General features: G+C 35.5%; 1 protein-coding gene across 1 annotated transcript; it reads left to right on the plus strand.

The window, feature by feature from the left end:
* The first annotated feature begins 19,773 nt into the window (after positions 1-19,773).
* LOC108471636 (F-box protein At3g07870-like) lies at positions 19,774-20,973 on the plus strand. The gene has a single exon (XM_017773226.1). It carries the CDS (start codon positions 19,774-19,776, stop codon positions 20,971-20,973), a length of 1,200 nt encoding a protein of 399 aa, XP_017628715.1.
* The last annotated feature ends 386 nt before the right edge of the window (positions 20,974-21,359 follow it).

The following is a 21,359-nucleotide window of genomic DNA, read 5'->3' on the forward strand; positions in this document are numbered from 1 at the left end:
AAGTCCCCTCGATCCAGTCTTGATTTCTTTGAATTATCTTGAGACATTTTATTCAAAAATTAAAAAGAAATCCTTTCTATGAATTATTTTGACTAAAGGGTAAAAAAACTTACTAAAAAATAAATAAAAAATTAATTTAACTGAAAAAAGTAACCCTAAAGAAATTGTTCAAGTTTGACCATAATTGAGTTAATATGACTGACTAAGTCATCAGAAGTTGTCACATGGCATACCATGTCAACAAAAAGTTGTTTTTCAAAAAATAATTAAAATGTGTATATAAAATGAATATGAACAAATAGTTATCTAAATTCATTCAGATACATGCAAAACTAAAATACTTTAAAAATTATAAAAATTTTATTAATGATTATTTTAAAATTCTAAATATGTATATATAAATTTCAAATGTGTAAAAACTTAAAAAATTATTTATTCTTAGTGTATATATATAATTACATTTAATTTAATTATATATATTTATGCAAGAAACTAAGAATTTAATGTTAAGTAGTTGAAATAAAATTATAAAATTTTGAAACATCATGATTAAAAATTCTAGAATAAAGTATAAAGAAATTATAAAAAAAAATTCAACAATGCATCAAAATATGAACAAAAATTTTATAATTATAAAAATTCAAATAATTTCTAAAATATTATTTTTTTAGTTTTTTTACATTAATAATATGACATTTATTTTTATATCTTTTATATCTTTAAATTCATGTTTGAAATATTGTACCCAAAATTTGACCCGTGATTTTTTTCTTAAAAGTACCATTTATATTTTACCATTGTTTTCAACAGTGATGAGTGCATCAATACAATTTTTTTTGCTTTTGTATTTTTTTCTTCTTCTTCTTCTTTTCTAATTGTTTGTTATTGCGACCGATTTGGTCATTTTCATAATGTAATATTCTATTCAATTTCAATTTTATTTTCATCGCCGTCGAAATCATTTTCAAATCGAGTTTTGGAAAATGGGAGTCGATTTTAAGAAAAATGAAAACGGGAGTCGCCACCGATCTTTTTTAGGTGTGATTGGATCACCTTATAAAATGTTTTGTTTAAAAATCATTAGTTTTGGTCTACGAAATCAGAAAATGGGTTCGGGAGCCGATTACGTACGAGGAAGGGTTACCACCCTCGTAACGCCCAAAAATTGGTACCTAATTGATTATCAAAATGTCTTTAATGTCAGAAATTTAAAAATTTTAAGATATAATCCTCTTTAAAATATTTGAAAATTTGGGTTTACTTGTATCAAAGTATCGACTATAAGTTAGCCCTTAAATATCTCTATCTCAAAACAGCAAAATGTTGCATCCAGTAAGTTAGGATATATCACTTTGCAATTCCAAGACAGTCATTTATATTTCGAAATCCTTTAAAAACTTTAGAAGGGTACTTGGTATTCGAACTTAACGAGAAAAGTTGCAACCCAATAAGTTAGGGCACTACTTTTTGAAATTTCCAAACACCAAGTATTGCCTTTATATTTTTGAAAATTTTAGAGCCTTGTCTTTTAAAGATGATCGTGGAAAATCGTATTACATTATAAATCATAATAATATATTATTGTACTAGGTAGATAAAAAATGAATACTATGATATAAAGAATAATACATACGAAGCAAAAAATGCAAACAAAGATATATGTATAACATGTATTGAAAATGAATAAACAAAGTATATAAACACATGAAATAATATTTAAATGATGCATGATAAAAAACATAAATCAAATAATGTATGATATACAAATAAAAGAAATATAGTGCATATTATAAAATAAACTTAACACATACGTGATACATACAATATAAAACATGTGAAAAGAAACTAATATATAAAAAGGAGTAATTGATTGCTAACAAAATATACATACAATTAAAAACAAGACATTTCATAACCATTTTAAAATACTATTTAATAGATAATATAATAAAAGAATAATAATTATATGATAATATATTGGTTTAGAAGTATGTAAAAGATTTCATAATATAACAACATTAATTTTAAAAGCAATAATATATAGCAAATAAATAAATAATTAATAAGAATATGTATATAGTGTGAGTTAAAAATATGATTTAATAATAACGCTTTACATTTTTAAAATAATATATATATAATAATATAATTTGCGATACATGATATACATAACATATATATAAAAACAATAAATAATATGAAAATAAAACATAATAAAGATTATATAATAAAATGTAATATAAACATATAAGAAAAATAATAAATATAAAGTAACATATAAAACAATATATATATATATATGTATAAGTAATTAATAAATATAGTATATGTGAAAATATAATAATATATAAAAAGATGTAAAATGATAATTTAAGGAAAATAATATATATAATAAGTAATAACAATATATAATTAAAAATAATACTCCTAATAAAACAATTTTATAATATATAATATAAAAGTAAAATTAAAATAAACAAATAATACAATATATATATATATATATAGAATAATTTAATAAATATAGGACTAAATTTGATGTTTAACAAAATTATAGGGCAAGTTCACAAAGCTAAAACTGAATTAAGACCCAATTTGAAATATTCGCGAAATCAAAGGGAGTCATTAGGCAAATAGCCTTATTCCCAAAACGTCACCGTTTCCCCTAATACGATTGTAAATCATTGGGAGGATCGAATTGAAACGGAATTAAAATATTAATACCAAATAAATAAATAAAATGAAATTATAAGTATAAAAATTGCCAGAGGACCAATTGGGCAATTAACCCAATTTTAAAAAATGCGCGGATCCTCCCGGGGTAATCGGGTCAACACGCGGATCACGGGGTCATGAGAATGACCAGATTTTGTCAAGGCTATAAAAGCCAATTTCTCACCTTAAAATCATTTGAAATCCTTTTTAGAAAAAAAATTCTCTGAAAGAGAGAAAGGAGAGAAACTCAAGGCTCGGCCTCCGTCGGCCTCACATCGGTCACGCTACAGCGCCACCCCTAGGACCACCGTACACGGTGGCTAGGGTTTAAAAACCCCTCCTTTCCCTCGTTATTTATCAGGTAAATCCCTTCCTTTTATTTTTGTAGGCTAGATTTTGCTAGAAAAGTATAAACATATATATGCTACGAAAAGAAATATGCGGTTAAATCACCTTTTCTTTGAAACTGCTTGTATTCTCTTTTTATTTCTGTATGAGTATCTGTGTGTGTGTCCTCGTTACAAGAGTTACAAAGGCTTTTATAGCCTACTGATTTATTACATAAGGAAAGAAATCTCTGATTTCTTGTCTATGGTATCTTTGACTGATATGCTGAAATTCTTTTAGTTTCCTTTTCTTGCTCTTCGTGTCTCATTGTGTTTCCTTTTCTTGCAGTATCCCAATGATCTCGGCGTTAACGGTGGTGCCAAGGCTAGAAGGAGGCTCGAGATCGCGGTGCTTGGACGGTCACGAGAGGGACGGACGCATTGATGGCGCGTCGGTATGCATTGATGGCCTCAATCTGGGAGTTGTACCGACACCCCGAAGCTTCGTAAACTGCTTGCGCTGAAGGAAAGAGCTAGGGTTGAAAACCCTAGCTGATAATTTTGGGTTTTATGGGCCTCTGTTATTCAGGTCCAGTTTAGGTCTGGGCCTTGGGTATATTTGGGCTAAGGTTGTAAGGGTGTAAACGGGTTAAGGGATAGTTTAAATGGTATTTGGGCTACCGAGTGTAAGTTTTAACTTTTGGGCTGTAAAGGGACTGTTTAACAAATAAACATTTATTTATTTTGGTTTTGGACTCCAAGGCCCGGTCAAATTTAGGTTATTACAGCTGCCCCTCTTTGCTTATTGCTATGTAATAGGAATTGAGCAAAGACCATAAAGGACCAAATTTGCCCGGCCTAGCCCAATCTTTGCGATCTCTTCCTCGAATGGTCTTCTACCTTCTCCCTACGACCTCAAGAATGCTATGCTGATATTTTGATCTGTTTTCTGCCGAACACAGAGATACTGAGTCTGCTTCTTCGGTTTGTAAGGATGTCAAATCATCTTGAGTCTGCTTGAGAACATTTGAGAGTCATATCTGCAATGTTCTCGATTTGTTCCTTGTAAGCACAAGGATGCCAAATCATCTTGAGTCTATTTGAGAACATTTGAGAGTCATATCTGCAACGTCCTCGATTTGTTTCTTGTAAACACAAGAATACCAAATCATCTTGGATCTGCTTCAGCATAAATATCTGAAGGTTAGATCTGCTATATTTGAGAACGTCTGAGAGTCAAATCTACTATGTCCTCGATTTGTTCCTTGTGAGCACAAGGATGCCAAATCATCTTGGATCTGCTTCAAGATAAACATCCGAAGTCTAGATCTGCTTGCCTTTGAGAACGTCGAGAGTCAAATCTACTATGTCTCGATTTGTTCCTTGTAAGCACAAGGATGCCAAATCATCTTGGATCTGCCGGTATAAACATCCAAGTCTAGATCTGCTGCCTTTGAGAATGTCTGAGAGTCAAATCTGCTATGTCCTCGTTTTTTTCCTTGTAAGCACAAGGATGCCAAATCATCTTGGATCTGCTTCAGTATAAACATCTGAAGTCTAGATCTGCTGCCTTTGAGAACGTCTGAGAGTCAAATCTGCTATGTCCTTGATTTGTTCCTTGTAAGCACAAGGATGCCAAATCATCTTGAGTCTGTTTAAGAACATTTGAGAGTCATATCTGCAACGTTCTCGATTTGTTTCTTGTAAACACAAGAATACCAAATCATCTTGGATCTACTTCAGTAATAAACATCTGAAGTCTAGATCTGCTGTCTTCAATTTGTTCCCCATAAGCACAGGGATGCCATGTTGAAATCTTTAATCTTCATTGTCCCCTAGAGGACATGACCTGTAAGATGAGTATGTGTCTATGCCTAAGTATGCTATGATTGGAATGAGTCGAATGTCCTTAACATGTTATGATGCAAAGTGCTGGGAATATGACCCCTATCTCAGGTGTCATCATTCATTCCTTCATTTGTCTTTCTCAAAATTTTATTCTGTAGGCCTTCATCCAATGCTATGATCTACTGAGGATGTCTGTAAGAATTGAATTATCCATTTCTTTTTGGATTGGAAAAAAAAGAAATCCCTCGAGTTCCTTCATCCCTTACTTATGTGAATTTCTCGAACAATTGTCCTGTTTTAGTTTCTTGCATTATCTAGAAATCCCAAAGTAATGTGCAAAACTTCGTTTGTGAAAATATTTTAGTTCATCTATCATTATTTCAATGCAACATACTTTAAAAATATCGGGAGATGAGTAAATCTTTGAGAATAATTGGATTCGAATTGTTAACAGTACAAAGGAAATAAGTCTGATAGCATATCTTTAAGAAGAAATAGAATCTAAAGATAGCAAACAGGATAAAATCAGATGCTCTAAATATCGCCGCTTGAGCATCTATACATTAGCTCCCCGAAGCCCTCTTTTTTGTTCGACATGTGTTTAAAAGATCCAAAGTACTTTGTTGATGCCCCAATGTACACCTTTGTGCCTCACTTTACGTTAAGTCAAATAAGGTTCTTGTGTGCCTTTCAAAATTTGAGCTGCCCTTTCGGGTTTTCAACTCAAAATCCCTTTGGTCTCAAGGTGCCCTTTGTGAGTTTTCACCCTGGCCTCTCCTTCTTCTTCTTTTTTTTTTATTTTTTTTTATTTTTTTGTTTCTTTTTTCAAAATTTAAGGCGCCCTTTGCGGGTTTTCACCTTGGATTCTTTTCTCTTTTAGACAAAGTACTTTTTGACTGAGTCTGAGTTCACCGGATTGGGTAGGTTCTTTCCATCCATTTCTGTCAAAATCAATGCACCACCAGAAAAAGCCTTCTTCACGACGTATGGCCCCTCCCAATTTGGCATCCATTTTCCTCTAAAGTCCTTCTGAATGGGAAGGATTTTCTTTAGCACAAGGTCCCCCTCATGGAATTCCCTTGGACGAACCTTTTTATCATAAGCTCGCATCATACGCTTACGGTACATCGACCATGTCGGATAGCCTTGACCTTTTTCCTCAATCAAGTTTAGTGGTCATATCGAGATGAACCCATTCCGCTTCATCCAACCTTATCTCTGTTAAAATTCGAGAGAAGGTATTTCCACTTCAATAGGTAAACTGCTTCCATCCCGTAAACTAACGAGAACGGAGTTGCCCAAGAGAAGTTCTAAGATGTCCGATAAGCCAAGAGTGCAAGCGGTAGCTTTTCATGCCGGTCCCTATAAGTCTCAGGCATCTTTCCCACTACTTTCTTAATGTTCTTATTGGCGGCCTCCACTGCCCCATTCATCTTTAGACGATAGGGTGAAGAGTTGTGATGTTTGATTTTGAACTGGTCGCAAACCTCTGCTATCGTTTTGTTGTTCAAATTCAATGCATTGTCGGATATGATTCTCTCAGACATTCCATACCGACAAATGATTTCCCTCTTCAAAAATTGACTTACAGCTGTCTTAGTAACATTTGCGTACGAAGCAGCCTCTACCCATTTTGTAAAGTAGTCAATAACTACGAAAATAAACCGATGTCCATTCGAAGCTTTTGGCGATATTGGCCCAATGACATCCATGCCCTACATGGAAAATGGCCATGGAGACGTCATGACATGTAAGGGTGAGGGTGGTACATGAATTTTGTCCCCATAAATCTGACACTTATGGCATTTTTTGGCATAATTGATACAGTCTCTTTCCATAGTGGCCCAGTAATAGCCAAACCTCATGATTTGTCTTGCCATCGTGAATTCATTTGCATGCGTACCACATACACCTTCATGGACCTCTTCTAGATTTAGCTTGGCCTCCACAGCATCGACACATCTCAAAAGTACTTGGTCTTTTCTTCTCTTATACAGAACATCCCCGTCCAAAACATAGTCACAAGCTAATTTTCTCAGGGTTCGTTTGTCATTTTCGGATGCCTGTGTTGGATATTTACGATCTCTTACATATCGCAATATATCTAGATACCAAGGATTATCATCCTTTTCTTCCTCTTCAAGGTTACAACAGCTAGCTGGAAATTCATAAATACTCATTTGAATTGGTCTCATCTCTTCCTCCTTGTTTTCCTTAATCATTGAAGCCAAGGTTGCTAAAGCATCTGCCATCTGATTTTCATCTCGTGGGAGATAGTTGAAGGTGATGTCATCGAACTCTCTTAGTAACCCCAAAACTACCATTCGATAATTGATCAACTTAGGGTCTCTTGTCTCCCATTCGCCTCTTAGCTGATAGATTACCAACGCAGAATCTCCATATACTTCTAGGGTTTTTATGCCTCTTTCTATGGCCGCTTGGAGCCCCATGATGCATGCTTCGTATTCAGCCATATTATTTGTACAGTCAAAATCCAACTTGCATGTGAATGGGTAATGGTGACCATTTGGGGATACCAAGACTGCCCCAATTCCATTTCCGACTGCATTAGAAGCCCCATCAAAATTTAACTTCCATGGAGAATCTTCAGTTGCTGCTATACACATTAACTCCTCATTTGGAAAATCAAAGTTCAATGGCTCATAATCCTCCAAAGCTCTACTGGCCAAGAAGTCTGCCACAGCACTCCCTTTGATAGTCTTTTGACTTACATAGACTATATCAAACTCTGAAAGCAAAATTTGCCATCTAGCCATTCTTCCATTTAAAGCCGTTGATTCCATCATGTATTTTAATGGATCTAATTTTGAGATGATCCAAGTTGTATGGTATAGCATGTACTGCCTCAATCTCCGTGTGGTCCAAATCAACGCACAGCACAACTTTTCGATTAACGAATATCTCATTTCACAGTCAGTGAATTTCTTGCTGAGATAATAAATTGCCTTTTCCTTTTTCCTTGGCTCGTCATGCTGACCAAGCACACATCCCATAGAATTGCTGAACACTGACAAGTATAGTATTAATGGTTTATCTGGACTAGGCGGTGATAACACTGGAGCATTCAACAAATACTGTTTGACTTTTTCAAAAGCATTCTGGCATTCTTCATTCCAAACACCTTGATTGTGCTTTCTGAGGAGACGAAAGATAGGATCACATTTTTCAGTCAATTGTGAAATGAACCGGGCAATGTAATTCAACCTTCCTAGGAATCCTCGAACTTCTTTTTGAGTACGTGGTGGAGGCAACTCTCGTATGGCTCTGACCTTGTCTGAGTCAACTTCAATTCCCTTTTCACTGACTACGAAGCCTAACAACTTCCCCGATCTAGCTCCAAAGGTGCACTTTGCTGGATTGAGCTTCAACTGAAATTTCCTTAATCTTAAGAACAATCCTCTCAAGACCTCAATGTGTTCTTTTTCTGTTCGCGACTTGGCAATCATATCATCAACGTATACCTCAATATCCTTATGCATCATGTCGTGAAATAAGTTTACCATGGCTCGTTGGTATGTTGCCCCTGCGTTCTTCAACCCAAATGGCATTACTTTATAACAAAAGGTGCCCCATAATGTTATGAAAGTAGTTTTATCCATATCCTCTGGATGCATCTTTATCTGATTGTATCCTGAAAAACCGTCCATAAAAGAGAACAATGAATATCCCGCCGTGTTGTCTACTAAAGTGTCGATGTGTGGCAGAGGAAAATTATCCTTTGGGCTTGCTTTGTTTAGATCTCTGTAATCAACGCACATTCGTACCTTCCCGTCTTTCTTAGAGACTGGTACAATATTAGCTACCCATTCAGAGTACTTCACTTCTGCGAAATCTGCATCAAAGCGCTTCTTGACCTCGTCTTTTATTTTCGTGGATAATGTCCGGCCGCATTCTTCGCAACTTCTGTTGTATCGGTCTACATTCTTGTCTTATCGGAAGACGATGTACTACAATGTCAGTACTCAATCCGGGCATGTCCTGATAAGACCATGCAAAGATATCTTTGAATTCCTGAAGCAACTCAATCAAGCTACGCCTTGTGTTATTAGCAATCAGTGTTCCAATTTTCACCTCCTTCCCTTCCTCTAAGGCTATATTTTCTATTACCTCTTTTTCATGTGGCATGATTTGTTTCTCCACCTGTTTTACCATTCTTAATAGATCGAGAGATACGCCACAATCTTGAACATCTTTAAAATCCTGAGACTCCTCTAAACACATGTCTTGCTCACAAGAGAAATCAGGAAGGCAGTATTAGCGCTCATATCATTGATATCTAGAGACCTGTGAGGGGTATGAAAGAATATACAAAGAATGAATGAATTTGAGAATGATTGTTTATGTGCTATGAATAAAAGAATAGAAGTTGTTAGAATTTAAAGGAATATCGGTTGATAAAAAAATGAGACAATACTCTTTTAAATTGGTAAAAGTTAAGCTTTATTTGAATAATAATAGATGAACATAAGCCTATTCTCACAAATGTAATCTTACTACTCCTAGGCTCTAGAGTAATAAACATGTTTCGAGAATTACTCTGAAAAATTTCTAAAGACTACAGAAAGATCCTCCGCAGTCCAATTGTCTAGAGAGCTCCTCGGTTCGTAAGGGCGAATACCCTCGAGGTTTTCCTGTCCAAACCACTCACTATGTACAACATTGATCTGATGGCTCTCTTCTACCAGCAACCCTCCTGACTTAAAGGTTTTGGATATAGGTGGGAATATCATTAGTTCCCAGTCCACCTCTCCTCCGTTCAGACGCGCCTTCTTTCTCGCTTGACGCTTTTCCATCTCCTGTCTCTTTTGTTTATAATCTGGCTTAAAACCCAAACCAAAACGATCCTTCTTTTCTATCAATTTTGGGACTTGAATCCCTCCTTGCAACTCTAGTCCTTTTCCTAGCAATGCTCTTTTCCCCATCATTATTTGCAAGGCCATCCTTGTCGCTCTAGATATTTTAGGAAGCAGCACCTCGCTTCCCTCCGAAATAAAGGTGGCATTAACAATTTCCAAGGAACGAAAAGAACACTCGATAGCCTCCTCATTTTTCTCCACATAAGGGGCTTTACTGGTGACAGCTGCTATGATGTCCTCTTCTGTATTGACGGTTATCAAGCGTCCGTCTGTCACCAACTTTAATTTTTGGTGCAGTGAAGAAGGCACCGCTCCTGCTAAGTGTATCCATGGCCTCCCCAACAAACAATTATAGGAGGGCTTGATATCCATTACCAGGAAGTCAACTTCGTATGTATTTGGTCCAATTTCCAGAGGGATGTCAATCCGCCCCATTACTTTCCTTTCAGTTCCATCAAAGGCTCTTACCACATTATGACACGTCTTCATGTACGAACTGTCGATGGGTAATCTATTCAATGTAGATAATGGAAGGACGTTCAAAGCGGACCCATTATCAACGAGTACACTTGGAAGCGTATATCCTTTACAACGAGTGGTGATATGCAAAGCCTTAGTTGACCCTATGCCCCCAGGTGGAATTTCATCATCATTAAAGTAGATGAAATTATCAGCATTAATGTTATTTATCAACCGGTCCAACTTATTGACAGATATATCATGAGTGACATATGTCTCGTTGAGTACCTTTAACAACGCTTCTCGATGCACTTCAGAGCTTAGTAGTAAGGCTAAAACTGATATGTGTGCTGGTTGTTTATGCAACTACTCGACCACACTGTACTCACTATGCTTAAGGAACTTTAGAAATTCCTTAGCCTCCTCCTCCCCTACTGGCTCGTTAATAGGTACTTCACTCTTTTTCTTAATTTCAACATTCTTGGGTTTTGTGGGCTCTACTCTGACGTCCCCCATATCATAACGCTTCCCACTCCGCGTATGGGAACCTTCATCTCGTACATCTTTAGATGCACTGGCTATGTTTCCTTCTCTTGGCATCGTCACGCTACAGTCATAACTCCATGGTACTTTCTTGCTATATTTGTAAGGGAAAGGAGTAGGTGTATGGATAATAACCTTGGGCGCTGCTGGTGTCCCCATTTCATTATTCCCTGGCAAGGAGATAATAATCCTTGGTCTACTGGTTCTTTGCTGTTCATTTTCCAGCACACATACCTGCTTTTCACTAGAGCTACCTTCATAAACCTGTAGTTCTTTGTTGTCTATAAAGCCTTGCACCAAGGCCTTGAATTCCTTGCAATCTTCACGGAACTCACCGTAGTCCCACGCATTTTTAGAAGTCAACATACCTCTCTTCATCATCTCCTCCCAGATTACCCTCATAGGCATCCTTATCTCCTCAACATTTTCCTTTTCCCTTATTTCACCGGCTTTACCAATAGCATTTATTCCCTGATTGTCATGGTTTGGTAAAGGATTCTCCGTACTTGAGGTATTCTCAAATTTTAAAACCCTATTCTTGATCAACCTCTCTACGGCTTTCTTGAATCCAGTACAATTCTCGATTGAGTGCCCCGATATTCCAGCATGATACTCAGATCTAGCATTTGCATCATACCATTTAGGATACGGAGGTTGTAATGGTTTTAAATGGAAAGGGGCTATAGCATGTGCATCATATAGATTTTGATAGAGCTCTCTATACGTCACAGGTATAGGTGTAAATTGTATTCTCTCATGCCTAGTGTTGGATTCCTGCTTTTGAGAGCCTTGTTGTCCAACTGTGGCTACTTTGGGTTGGCTAACTGTGACTGCTTTTGAATTGAAATCACTTGTATTGTTTACCTCGTTGTCTTTTCTTCTTGGGGTTGATCTTTTGGCTACTTCCCCCTCAATTCTTCCCCCTCTTATGGCATTCTCCATCATCTCTCCTGCCATAACTATGTCCGCAAAACTCTTAGTAGTGCTTCCAATCATATGAGTAATAAATGGGGCTTTCAGAGTATTAATAAATAACATAGTGGTCTCTTTCTCCAACAGTGGTGGTTGGACCTGCATCGCTACCTCTCTCCACCTCTGTGCATATTGCCTAAAATTCTCATTAGGCTTCTTCTCCATGTTTTGTAAGGTAATTCATGGGGTCATGTCATTACATGGTTGTCTTGTTGCATGAAGGCTTGTGCAAGATCCTCCATGAACTTATTCTAGCCCGCTCAACTGATTGTACCATCCGTCTGCCGCCGCTTATTAAACTATCTTGAAAACAATGAACCAACAAATGGTCATTATTTACATACCCGTCATCCTTCTCGCAAAACATTGTGATGTAAGCCTCGGGCAAGCAAATGCCATTGTACTTTTAAATTCGGCATTTTGAATTTGTGAGGTAACACTAGGTTTGGGACTAGACTTAAGTCCTTGGCATCAACCCCAGGATTATTGCCAGTGCCTTCCAAAGCCTTGAACTTTTCTTCTAACCATCTGCAACGTTCATCCAATTGCCTTGTAGCTTCAACCTTCAAATCCTCTTTTTCCACCATATCTAGATCGGGAACAAGAGGATTAGTAAGATTGTCACCCATATTAAGTCCTGAACCAATCGGGAAATTCACATGGACACCAGCATCAATCGGCCCATGCTGAGGCCTCACAGTAGAAGATGGCCTTCTAGGAGGTGCCTCAGTTTGCAATGATACAGGCGGCGGTGTAAAACCTGGAGGAGGACCCTCATTTTCCTCTTCACTGATGGCCATAGGAGCTTTTCCTTTCTCAGTAACCCTCAGTAACTGAGCCATTTCGGCCATTATATTCCTCTGAGCTTCCATCATTTGCTCCCTCATCTCATTCTACATTTTAGCCAACTGTTCTTGCAATCGGTCTTGCATATCCTTTGTAATTGCTCAAACCTTTGATCCATGTTCTTAGTTTTAGTGCGAAAGCCGTAAGGATGTGTAATTTTCAGCTTTTTCTTTTCTACCTTTATAAAGAAACTTTAACTAATTAGGGTTTTTCTATAACCTTGAATGCATATGATATGATGTAATACAAAATGTATGAATGCAACAAAGGCATCAATCTCGATTCAATCCCATTTAGAAAACTTTATTTAGAAAAGAATATCTTTACATATAAATGGATTACAAATACGCTTTCGCCTAATGCCCAAAGTTTTAACTCTACTTAATAAAAGGGCTAGCTCTCTTCCTATGTCCGACGACGCCCCACACATCATACTCAATACATCGGCTCAAATGCACCAAGTCTTGCACATATTCAAGAACATCTCGAATCTGAGCTATGGCTTCTTCCATGACATGATCCCTTTCTCTAATCTGGCCTCTAGAATGATGAAGCTCTCCCTTCAGATAATTTCCTTGCATCTCGAGTTGCTCGATCTGAAGTTTACCTTTCTGTAATGCTGCTTCCAAATCTTCAACTTTAATCTTTAGCTCTTCTAACTCGATTGTAGAATCTTGGTTGCGATGCCAACGAAGGGATCTTCAAGCTCGATTACTTTAGACTTCAACTCTTTATTCTCTTCTTCCAATGCCAAATTCGTGATTGCATCTCCTGAAACTTCTTTTCCCAAGACTCACTCTAGCCTTTCCTTCTTGGACCTCTTTCTGCAACCGATCCAAGACCTCCTATTTTCGCTCTTCTCAAGGATACTGTGCCTTTTGTAGTGTTCCTTCAAGTCATCTCTATCCTCTTCAATTTTCTCTTTTCCTTTCTTTCTTTTCAACCTCCATCTTACGGACATGAATATCTAAACTCAAGTACATCTTTTCTTCTTCAAGCTTTGCTATCCTTTTCTCGAGCTCCAGATTTTTCCTCTCAAATTCTTGTTTCATAATTTCTAACTCCGAGGGCATCACTTGCAGATATTCCTCCATTGGTCGAGCTCCTTCCATATTTGGCTCAAGAATATTATCATTAATCCTTCTACCTCTCCATTCAACATATTCTGCAGTCGTAGCAGGGCCAATAACTACTCCTTTTAACCGACACGTCTTGTTCTAAGCGCTAGAGATCTCACCGACCTTTTTCTTGTAGTCTGCTCCTCTATATGCGAACTCACTTTGAATTAACCCATGAGTTGCTGGCACGAACTGCCTCAAACCGAATTGCCTTAACACGAGCAAGGGGGCATAACCAATGGCACCCCAAATTCCCAATAAAGGGACCCAATCGAAACTGCCGCAACAGTAAAGAATCTCACCAAGAATCATCTACAGAGCTCTCCACTCAACATCTTTCGGCTGAAGATTTTGCAGTAGTGCCATCCAATTCTCCTCTGGAACATCAACTTTCCTAGTCGAAGCAACTATATCCTTCAGCAGTGAGTAATCCTCGAAGAAAACCCGACAAACAACCTTATCTATCAACCGAAAATGACTATAGAACCAAGCTAGAAGCAATTGTGCACAACCAATAAACCTGCCTGCACCAGCTTTTCTACATGTGCCTAAGGACTTCAATGTCTCTGCCAAAATTGCAGGGACAGAAGTGACCCTCTTATTGAGTCTATGGAAAAGATCTGTGGTTGCCTCATCCACATATCCCAAAGCCTTAGGGAACACCATCAATCCGTACAAACTTAAGGCAAATACATCTACCCTTTTTGTTTCATCGGGATGCGTCAAAATCAAGCCCTTCAAAGCGTCCCATGAAATGCACTTGCACTCACCTTTCTCTTTAATCCTGGCTGTAATCCACTGCTCACTTATCCCTGTAATAGCCATCAATTTCTTCCAAAAGGTAAGGACATTAACAGCTCGAGAATAGATTCTATCCGCTTTGAAACACAGGACATCGTAATAAGGCGGTGTACTCCTCTACGTGAGGCACCAAGTCTACTTCCCAAAGTAAAGCAATCAGTCTGTTGGATTCCAAAAGCGAGCTGTGGCTCAAACAAATGCTCATCTATTTGAACATCGAGCAAGTAAGGTAAGTCTCCGTAATTACCATAGAATAACTGTTTAGTCTCTGCCGCCCATTGATCCCAAATCTCCTTAAGCTCTTGGAGATTATTCTGCGTAACATCGATGCGAGTATATCCCGACGACTCGATATATATCCCACACTATACTATCTCCCTTTTCTAACCGAGTTTGCTCGGACCATCTATGGACGTTGGCGTTGCCTCCACTCTATCAAGAAGTCCGTCCTCCATAATAAAACTCTCTAATTTAGACACTGACCGTGAATTGATACCTTTGTAAATGCAAAATGTCATGCAAACAAAAGAAAAGAAATAGTCAGTATCACATGATATCAATAAATCTCAACAATAATTTATAAGGGTAATATCTAAAGTTTAACTCTAACTAAGTTGGGCTCTTACGATTTTTTCTATATGAGGTTGGTTCTAAAGTTTGAGGTACCTGAACCAACAGATTCCTCGATCCTCACCCATTATAGGCTCATTTGAATCGAGTTCAGTTCAGGGGGACACATTTCCCTATGGCTACACGGAGATGAAAATCTCACGAAACCATAGGTACGGATGTATCGCGAAAGTGATCCACTATCCTGCACGGAGGTGAAAACCTCACGAAGGCATAGCTTCTCACTTCCACTTAAGGGTGTGACCACAACGGTCATGCAAATGCAATGCGTATTAGAATATAGCAACACATGCAAGAACACAAACACATGTAATGCAAAGAAGATTAAATTTTAAAATTTTTAATTTCCGACATTAAGACAAGAGATAATCAATTACACGGCTTGACTCTCTTATTAGTCCCCAGTGGAGTCGCCAAGCTGTCGAAACCATTTTCAAATCGAGTTTTGGAAAATGGGAGTCGATTTTAAGAAAAATGAAAACGGGAGTCGCCACCAATCTTTTTTAGGTGTGATTGGATCACCTTATAAAATGTTTTGTTTAAAAATCATTAGTTTTGTTCTACGAAATCAGAAAATGGGGTCGGGAGCCGGTTACGTACGAGGAAGGGTTACCACCCTCGTAACGCCCAAAAATTGGTACCTAATTGATTATCAAAATGTCTTTAATGTCAGAAATTTAAAAATTTTAAGATATAATCCTCTTTAAAATATTTGAAAATTTGGGTTTACTTGTATCAAAGTATCGACTATAAGTTAGCCCTTAAAAATCTCTATCTCAAAACAGCAAAATGTTACATCCAAGAAGTTAGGACATATCACTTTGCAATTCCAAGACAGTCATTTATATTTCAAATCCTTTAAAAACTTTAGAAGGGTACTTGATATTCGAACTTAACGAGAAAAGTTGCAACCCAATAAGTTAGGGCACTACTTTTTGAAATTTCCAAACACCAAGTATTGCCTTTATATTTTTGAAAATTTTAGAGCCTTGTCTTTTTAAAGATGATGCGTGGAAAATCGTATTACATTATAAATCATAATAATATATTATTGTACTAGGTAGATAAAAAATGAATACTATGATATAAAGAATAATACATACGAAGCAAAAAATGCAAACAAAGATATATGTATAACATGTATTGAAAATGAATAAACAAAGTATATAAACACATGAAATAATATTTAAATGATGCATGATAAAAAACATAAATCAAATAATGTATGATATACAAATAAAAGAAATATAGTGCATATTATAAAATAAACTTAACACATACGTGATACATACAATATAAAACATGTGAAAAGAAACTAATATATAAAAGGAGTAATTGATTGCTAACAAAATATACATACAATTAAAAACAAGACATTTCATAACCATTTTAAAATACTATTTAATAGATAATATAATAAAAGAATAATAATTATATGATAATATATTGGTTTAGAAGTATGTAAAAGATTTCATAATATAACAACATTAATTTTAAAAAGCAATAATATATAGCAAATAAATAAATAATTAATAAGAATATGTATATAGTGTGAGTTAAAAATATGATTTAATAATAACACTTTACATTTTTAAAATAATATATATATAATAATATAATTTGCGATACATGATATACATAACATATATATAAAACAATAAATAATATGAAAATAAAACATAATAAAGATTATATAATAAAATGTAATATAAACATATAAGAAAAATAATAGATATAAAATAACATATAAAACAATATATATATATGTATAAGTAATTAATAAATATAATATATGTGAAAATATAATAATATATAAAAGATGTAAAATAATAATTTAAGGAAAATAATATATATAATAAGTAATAACAATATATAATTAAAATAATACTCCTAATAAAACAATTTTATAATATATAATATAAAAGTAAAATTAAAATAAACAAATAATACAATATATATATATATGTAGAATAATTTAATAAATATAGGACTAAATTTGATGTTTAACAAAATTATAGGGCAAGTTCACAAAGCTAAAACTGAATTAAGACCCAATTTGAAACATTCGCGAAATCAAAGGGAGTCATTAGGCAAATAGCCCTATTCCCAAAACGTCACCGTTTCCCCTAATACGATTGTAAATCATTGGGAGGATCGAATTGAAACGGAATTAAAATATTAATACCAAATAAATAAATAAAATGAAATTATAAGTATAAAAATTGCCAGAGGACCAATTGGGCAATTAACCCAATTTTAAAAAATGCGCGGATCCTCCCCGGGTAATCGGGTCAACACGCGGATCCTGGGGGTCGCAGAACGACGCAGTTTTGTCAAGGCTATAAAAGCCAATTTCTCAGCCTTAAAATCATTTGAAATCCTTTTTAGAAAAAAAATTCTCTCTGAAAGAGAGAAAGGAGAGAGAGCTCCGGGCTCTGGCCTCCGTCGGCCTCACGCTGGTCACGCGCCCACGCGCCACCCCTAGGACCACCGTACACGGTGGCTAGGGTTTAAAAACCCCTCCTTTCCCTCGTTATTTATCAGGTAAATCCCTTCCTTTTATTTTTGTAGGCTAGATTTTGCTAGAAAAGTATAAACATATATATGCTACGAAAAGAAATATGCGGTTAAATCACCTTTTCTTTGAAACTGCTTGTATTCTCTTTTTATTTCTGTATGAGTATCTGTGTGTGTGTCCTCGTTACAAGAGTTACAAAGGCTTTTTATAGCCTACTGATTTATTACATAAGGAAAGAAATCTCTGATTTCTTGTCTATGGTATCTTTGGTGATATCTTTGAGATTCTTTTAGTTTCCTTTTCTTGCTCTTCAGATTCTGCTGTGTTTCCTTTTCTTGCAGGTATCCCAATGATCTCGGCGTTAACGGTGGTGCCAAGGCTAGAAGGGAGGCCTGAGATCGCGGTGCTTGGACGGTTACGAGAGGGATGGACGCATTGATGGCGCGTCAGTATGCATTGATGGCCTCAATCTGGGGAGTTGTACCGACACCTCCGAAGCTTCTAGAAACTGTTGCGGCGCGAGGGGAAAGAGCTAGGGTTGAAAACCTTAACTGATAATTTTGGGTTTTATGGGCCTCTGTTATTCAGGTCCAGTTTAGGTCTGGGCCTTGGGTATATTTGGGCTAAGGTTGTAAGGGTGTAAACGGGTTAAGGGATAGTTTAAATGGTATTTGGGCTACCGAGTGTAAGTTTTAACTTTTGGGCTGTAAAGGGACTGTTTAACAAATAAACATTTATTTATTTTGGTTTTGGATTCCAAGGCCCGGCCAAATTTGGGTTATTACAAATACAAAATTAAAGCACTCTTTGTCTATGATCCTCATTGCAGAACATTCCAGAATTTTCAACTTACATTTGAAGGAATTCCCAGATGTTTCACCTTAGCCGTTCATGTTGCAAGCCTCAACTGGATCGATACATTTATCGAGGCACCATGATACTGATTTCATGTTATATAAAAAAAAAAAAGAATGAGATGTCTTTATCGGAGTTTTTATAATCAGTTTATGCAGTTGTTGAGATGACTGGTGTTTAAGTCCCCTCGATCCAGTCCTCTTGATTTCTTTGAATTATCTTGAGAGAGGATTAGTTCCCCCATTTTGTAAAGTTCTAGTTACTGTCCATTTTATTCAAAAATTAAAAAGAAATCCTTTCTATGAATTATTTTGACTAAAGGGTAAAAAAACTTACTAAAAAATAAATAAAAAATTAATTTAACTGAAAAAAGCAACCCTAAAGAAATCGTTCAAGTTTGACCATAATTGAGTTAATGTGATTGACTAAGTCATCAGAAGTTGTCACATGGCATACCATGTCAACAAAAAGTTGTTTTTCAAAAATAATTAAAATGTGTATATAAAATGAATATGAACAAATAGTTATCTAAATTCATTCAGATACATACAAAATTAAAAATACTTTAAAAATTATAAAAATTTTATTAATGATTATTTTAAAAATTCTAAATATGTATATATAAATTTCAAATGTGTAAAACTTAAAAAATTATTTATTCTTAGTGTATATATATAATTACATTTAATTTAATTATATATATTTATGCAAGAAACTAAGAATTTAATGTTAAGTAGTTGAAATAAAATTATAAAATTTTGAAACATCATGATTAAAAATTCTAGAATAAAGTATAAAGAAATTATAAAAAAAATTCAACAATGCATCAAAATATGAACAAAAATTTTATAATTATAAAATTCAAATAATTTCTAAAAATATTATTTTTTTAGTTTTTTTACATTAATAATATGACATTTATTTTTATATCTTTTATATCTTTAAATTCATGTTTGAAATATTGTACCCAAAATTTGACCCGTGATTTTTTCTTAAAAGTACCATTTATATTTTACCATTGTTTTCAACAGTGATGAGTGCATCAATACAATTTTTTTTGCTTTTGTATTTTTTTCTTCTTCTTCTTCTTTTCTAATTGTTTGTTATTGCGACCGATTTGGTCATTTTCATAATGTAATATTCTATTCAATTTCAATTTTATTTTCATCGCCCAACCATCTTTAATAATACAACCTAATCTTCTATTGTATCTCTCAACACTACTTCGCGAAGAAGAAACCATAGAAAAAAAACCAATTAGAGAAATGGATTGTCTTCCTCGGGAGCTTGTCCCTGAGATACTATCAAGGCTTCCAATCCCAAGCTTGGTGCAATCCAAATCTGTGTGTCGAGCCTGGCGTATACTCATACAAGATCAAGAGTTTGTCGACAAGCATTTCAAGCGGATGATTGACAATGATCCAAGCTTCATTTTACAAATCATCGGTAATGCCATCCAAAACCAGCTTTATTTTGGAGATTTCTCCAGCCATCCAAACGGTGGAAACGTTATGATAACAAAGAAGCTTACTATACCACCATTGTCAAACTTCCATTTGGTGAGTTCATGTAATGGATTGCTATGCTTGCGTTTCACTCGCCCAAGCTTCGGGCTCTGTATTTATAATCCTTTTACTAGGGATTACATTGAGTTGCCAAAGATTATAACAAAGAACCCTGCTAGTCATCATGGGAGCGTGTTGGGATTTGGTTTGGATCCTACTACGAAGAAATATAAGGTTGTTGAGGTATCCTATAAAGGAATAACTTGTAGAACCCTGCCTAGGCGTGTTGCTATATCTAGCATGCGTCGACCTCCTCTGACTGCCGCATATGCTTCTTCAATTGAATCCGAGGTTTATATTTTGACTGTTGGTAGCCCCACATGGAGAAATTTGGGAAGATTTCCCTTCCATCTTATGTGGCAAAAATCTCAGGTTTTAGTTCACGATAAACTTCATTGGATTTATTATCCCGACACAATCAATGCTACTGATCTTATCATGTCTTTTGACTTGGCTAATGAACAATTCAATGAGGTCCCTAGGCCTGATTTCGTCAGTTCGGACATGCGATTTCATGAACTCGTTGTTCTACGAGGTTGCCTGTCGGCAGTTTCTTCCGATAATGAAGGATTGGAGATTTGGGTTATGAAGGAGTATGATGTGAGAGAGTCTTGGGTCAAAGAATTTAGCATTGGAACTTACGTACCAAGAATATTGCAGCCAAACGATCAGTGTGAATCATGGAATAACTCGAGGTTTTATTTGCCTAAAAGAAGCATTCGAGTCCTATGCCAGTTGAGGAGTGGAGGGATCTTATTGGAGTATAGAAATAAAGCACTTGTTATCTATGATCCTCATTGCAGGATATTTCATGATCTTCAAGTTACATTTGCTGGGATTTCAACGTATTTTAGAATAGTCGTTCATGTTGCAAGCCTCAATTGGATCGAGACTACCTAAATGCTAAATATATGTTCCCTTCATGATATTGTAATTTGATTTTATGTTATTTGTAATGAATATTTGGGGAAAATCTTAATTATAATGATGAGATTTTTTTCATTGAGGTTTGTGTACAATAGCAATTGTATGTTTATTGAGTAATTTTCTGTGTGTTTCAATAAATGGAACCTTTGGATATTTATACATATTATTACTCCACTGCTCATAAACTTAACCCCACTACTTATAGAACTGATATTTTGAGCATGCCTTCGGCATGCTGGACATTTGTATCATTCAAATTAAATTGGATTTTTTAATAAAATTTTATTTTTTTCATAATTTCATTATAGGAGGATAATGCGCTTCAATATACTTAAACTCGTGTCCTCTTGTATTGACAA

This window comes from Gossypium arboreum, chromosome 11 (assembly GCF_025698485.1).
Source record: "Gossypium arboreum isolate Shixiya-1 chromosome 11, ASM2569848v2, whole genome shotgun sequence".
Classification (NCBI taxonomy): Eukaryota; Viridiplantae; Streptophyta; class Magnoliopsida; order Malvales; family Malvaceae; genus Gossypium; species Gossypium arboreum.

What these genes read in the sequence shown, in the direction of transcription:
- LOC108471636 (XM_017773226.1), top strand. Translation starts at nt 19,774, where the DNA reads ATGGATTGTCTTCCTCGGGAGCTTGTCCCTGAGATACTATCAAGGCTT.